General features: G+C 44.9%; 1 protein-coding gene across 1 annotated transcript in view; it reads right to left on the bottom strand.

Moving 5' to 3' along the window:
* Positions 1 to 525: 525 nt before the first annotated feature.
* Positions 526 to 5,113, bottom strand: part of si:dkeyp-72h1.1 (uncharacterized protein LOC799956 homolog) — an 87,958-nt gene continuing 83,370 nt past the window's right edge. Inside the window, exons 2-3 of the mRNA XM_037685216.1 lie at positions 685 to 844; positions 526 to 611 (exon numbers count right to left, since the gene is read on the bottom strand). Coding sequence (XP_037541144.1) covers positions 559 to 611; positions 685 to 844 — 213 coding nt within the window. The 3' untranslated portion in view covers positions 526 to 558. The remainder of the gene's footprint in view (positions 612 to 684; positions 845 to 5,113) is intronic.

The raw sequence follows: 5,113 nt of genomic DNA, 5'->3' as shown, positions 1-5,113 counted from the left end.
AAACTTCATACTCGTCACCAAACGACGCATCCCCCAGCTTCAAGGTCAAGGTCACAAGTCAAGGTCAAAGTCTATACGAGGTCTTTGCTTGTCCGGGCCATTGCTCTGTATAGGTTGCAGTAGATAATCGTTTGTTGACGAGCGCATAATGTGTCGTGTGCGTTTGTTTGAATGTTTTTGTATGTAAATGATCACAACTCTCAAAGAGCTCATGAAATCAGAGTTCAGGCTTTATTCCACCTGTGTCCTTTCAAAATAAAACTCAGAACGTCTAAACATTCCATTGCTCTTTCGAGAACGTTTTTCAAGCCTTCAAAAATATATACAAATAATGTTCAAAACAAGTTTAATACGTTTAAAACTTCTGGGTTTACGTTCAGTTCCCTGATTTTCTCAACACTTTGACAAAAAGCCAGGAGCAGCAGAAGAACGAGCTCCAGGCAGCGCCGGGGGCACCTGGGCTCCTCTCAGGTGTGATGGCTCCACCTGCTCACAGACGCCTTTTCACGAGGACCTTCTCACCGATTGGCTGGATGGAGCCATGTCAGTCTGGAGATGTTAGACTCCGCCCATCACCAGCTCTCGTGTCTCCACCCCCTCCACAGGTTGACCTGAGCAGAATTCACCTGCTCTGTTAGAAACAGGGTGAAATCTTAACTTACTGTGTGAATGGGACGACCTCACCTGTCACCTGCGGGCGTCCCTCTGTGACATCACTGCTGACGTCATCAGGAGGCCAGCGGAGCTCTCCGCTCTCCACGTCATCTGCGTCGGTGGGCTCCACCACGATGGAGGGGAGGCGCTTGGAGAGTTTTGGAAAATGCTCCTTGGGCTCCGGAAACACCTGAGGAGGAGTGGACCAATCAGAAGGCTGCTGACCCAACAGGCAGCTCATACGTTAAACTCCCGTTGGATGACCTTTGGCCTTTCCTGGCACCTGCACCTGCTGCAGGCCACTGTCAGTTTGAGCCAAAGGTCGCATGAAGATTTGTGTAAGGTCACGTTTTTATTCGTTCAGAGTCACAACGACTTCTTGCATCATTGTGTCGATGGCGGCAGAGTTGGATGATCATATCGATTCTCTGCAGTCAAGATCTAAACCCGGTGGTGCAGGCCGGTCTTTGTCTGCAGGTTTTTTCATTTCAATGTTATGCTGATGATTGTCAGATCTATCTGCCCTTAAAACAATGTCTTGACGACATCAAGGTATGGATGGCTTCATTTTTTTAAGTTTTAAAGACCAGAAGACTGAAGTCATTGTGTTCAGCCCTAGCTCTACCGGTGTCTCTGATCCTGTAAACCTCGACTCTCTGCAGCCATTTCTTAAACAGTCCGTTACAAATCTCAGGATGTTTTAGACTCTGACTTTAAGTTTAACAAACAGATTAACAGAAAAGCTTCTTCCAGTTAAGGCAGCTAGCTAAGATTCAGTCAGTGTCGACCAGATCTGACCTTGAAAAACCAGTTCATGCATTCGTTATAACCCGGCTGGACTACTGTAACGCGCTCTATGTTGGGGTCAGTCACGTCTCCAGCTCGTCCAAAAAGTTGCAGCTCGGCTCTTAAAAGGAACTCGTAGGTTTGATCATATTTAACCAGTTCTGTCCTCCCTTCACTGGCTCCCAGTTCATATCAGAATACATTTTAAAATTCTCCTGCTGATCTTTAAGTGCATCGATGTTCTTGCACCCTCATACCTCTCTGAGCTACTTCAACCTTCTCCAGAAACCATCTGAGCACCATCAAACTGGTTGATCCACTATGAGAAGGTGCTATTTATAAGCCTGAGTTTGTTGTGGCTCCTCAGACTGAAGAAATCTTTTGGATGAAATGTTTCAACTAAATAAATAAATAAACCTCCAGAGGACTTGACAGCTTTGTTGGATTTTTCAACCTGGATTATTGAGCATGAATCAGGATCTTCTGTGCTCCTCATCTTGTAAACCTTCTCTTTCACTCTCCTGACACTCGTCTCTGTCCAGTCCACCCTTCCTGCGTCTTCGCTTGGTCGAGGAGCCTAAACTCCTGGACTCCTTCAGTGACTCTGCTCCATCTGTGCTCCTCTCATTCACACACAGTCCTGCTTCAGCTGACTTTCATTCTTCTCTCCAGGCTCTCTTCCACCTGCTGTCCCTACAGATGTCTGCTCACTTGGAGGGGCTCCTGCTTGACCTCATCGCTCAGCCCATCCATCTTTACTGCAAATCTTTTGCTCTTTACACTCGTTCATTCCCTTCTTGCAACAAGTGTGCAGAAATGGACTTTATGGGAATTTGCACTGTTGCCTCTTAAAGGTTGCAGGTTTGACTCCTGACTCTGTTCTTTTTGCCTAAACTTTGCATGTTTCTCCATCTGCACGCACAAGTTTTCTCTGAGTCATGTGATTCTTTTCAGCCGATCTAAAAACCTCCATGTTAGTTGGATGTGCCACTTTTAGACGTTAGTTTTCAACTGTGTGAAAAGAGGCTGAATTCTGAGTGTGCGCAGCCAGCAGGGCCTGAAGTCGTGCTTTAAATGTAGTTTTTGAGATTCTTGTGTGCACGGCTTGTAAAACTGTAATCTGGGCCATGCACAACACTCGATAGCCTCAGAGTCTGATGGGGGCACCTGCTCCCCACAACCCTGAACAGGAAGAAGCCGGTAAAACCATAAGGATGGATATAACTTAAACCAAACATTTAACTTATCCCCAATAAATGTGATTTTCTCCATCAAAGACTGTGATGAGTTTCTGTCCTTTCAGGTTTTAAACCTGTTGTGGGCCGTTCTGATCACAGTTTTAGTTTCTGTAATCTTTGATACAAACAAGTTCAACCTTAAAACACAGGGAGTGTTTTTAAAGGAGCTTCTCCGTGTTTCAGTGACGGTTAAAAAAACTTGTTCCAACTGAAACCAACCCTTTTTTTTTTTTTTTTTACAATATACAGAACTTTCTGCGAGGTACACTAAATAAAACACACAGGATTTAAAGAGCTGCTGCTATCGAGTGGGCAACGTTCGGCCTGGAGGCCAAAAGTGGTGCTGGGACAATCTCCATAAAGCTCTCAGCATCCTTAAACAAACAGAAAACTTTAAAATAACTTGATGGATTAATTTTATCTGTGGAGTCTAAATGAAACTTTTGACATCTTGACCTGAACCTTAAAGCCTCTAATGAGCAAACGGATAACACTTCATGTCTATTTTAAATGAACCAATATTTATCACAAGTTTATACTTCTGGATCGTGATGGGCCGTCTGAAGCTCCGGGGCAGGTGTAAACAACAACAACACGGTTTCTGAAGCTCTCGATTCATTAGAAGTCATGATCGATGACGTCTGACGCACTGACGTCACGGCTTCGGTACCTGAGGGAGTTGATCACCGGACAGATCCACGGTGGGTTTTAATGGTGCCGTTTGCACAAAACATAACAAACCAGAAAGAAAAGAAGAAAAAAACAATATGAATAAAAAGTTTGATCTCACAGGAAACAAACTGGTTCATTTCATGAAGATGAGCATCATTCTGAACTGGTGTCAGGCTGAGAATTACATAAGATTAATTAAAATCTGTTTACAGTTACGAGCAACGGGGCCACACGTTTATTCATCAAGTTATTTATTCATCAAATAACCATAACTTTATTATTTTACCCACAAACAATAAAACGTCCAAAACGTCTCAATGTGCCTGAATTTGGACAGAAGTCTCAGCTGGTTGGACAACAAGGATGAAACGCCTCATCTCATGATGAACTTTAAACTTTCAGCCACAAGATGGCGCCAAAGAGGAACAAACTTCAAGTCATGAACCCTTTTCTCAGAGTCAGAGTTTCTTTATTGTCATTCGCACCTCATGTGGTACATGTGGTGGAGCGAAATTATGTACGCAGGGTCCCAGTTACATCCAACAATAAAATGTATAAGAAAAACAGTAATAACATCTAAGATGTGAACTAAGAAAAACATCAACTAAATATACACTAAGCACTCATAACATAAAACATTGAACATCAGCACAAACATGAACATGAGTCTGTGAGCAGATGTGCACGCATGAACACATCAACATTGAAACAGATCAGCAGCAACATGAAACAGATCAGCAGCAACATGATATGGTTTTTCACAGTGATTATTCTGGTTAGAGATTCATGAGTCTAACAGCCTCAGGGTAGAAGCTGTTCCTCAGTCTAGTGGTTCTACACTTAATGCTCCTTAACCTCCTTCCTGAGGGGAGTGGGGCAAAAAGTGTGTGTGCTGGGTGGGTGGGGTCCTTCATGATGCAGGTGGCCCTCTTCCTGCATCTGGAGGTGTAGATGTCTGTGATGGTGGGGAGGCTGATTCCGACAGATTTCTGTGCAGCCTTCACCACTCTCTGCAAAGCTTTTCTTTCTGCAGCTGTGCAGCCTCCATGCCACACATTGATGCTCGAGCACAGGATGCTCTCCACTGCACACCTGTAGAAGGAGGTGAGGACTGAGCTTCCCAGACCAGCTCGCCTCAGCCGCCTGAGGAAGTAGAGTCTCTGATGAGCTTTCTTGATCAGGCTGGTGGTGTTGTTGCTCCAGCTGAGGTTGTTGTTCATGTGTACACCCAAGTACTTGTAGCTGGAGACCACTTCCACCGCAGATCCTCTTATGTTCAGGGGGGTGTAGGTGTTTTTGTTCCTTCTGAAGTCCACAATCATCTCCTTTGTCTTCTTCACATTGATGTGAAGGTTATTCTCTCTGCACCAGCTCTCCAGGTGTTCCACCTCCTGCCTGTAGCTGGACTCATCATTGTTTGTGATGCATCCCACCACCGCTGTATCATCTGCAAACTTTACAACGTGACAGCCTGGATGGGTAGCTGCACAATCATATGTGAGCAGAGTAAACAGGAGGGGGCTCAACACACATCCCTGAGGAGAGCCAGTGCTGAGGGTTATGGTGGAGGAGGAGAGGTTGTGGATCCTCACTAACTGTGGTCTGTTTGTTAAAAAGTCTAGTACCCAGTTGCAGATGGAGGGGCTTAGTCCTAGTGTGGATAGTTTGTCCATCAGGGTTTGGGGGATCATGGTGTTGAAGGCGGATGTGAAGTCCACAAAGAGCATACGGACGTAAGAGTTTTTCTGCTCCAGGTGGTTGAG

The sequence above is a fragment of the Nematolebias whitei genome, chromosome 12 (genome assembly GCF_014905685.2).
Source record: "Nematolebias whitei isolate Nwh7 chromosome 12, NemWhi1, whole genome shotgun sequence".
Lineage (NCBI taxonomy): Eukaryota > Metazoa > Chordata > Actinopteri > Cyprinodontiformes > Rivulidae > Nematolebias > Nematolebias whitei.
This window is presented reverse-complemented; position numbering and strand designations above follow the sequence as displayed.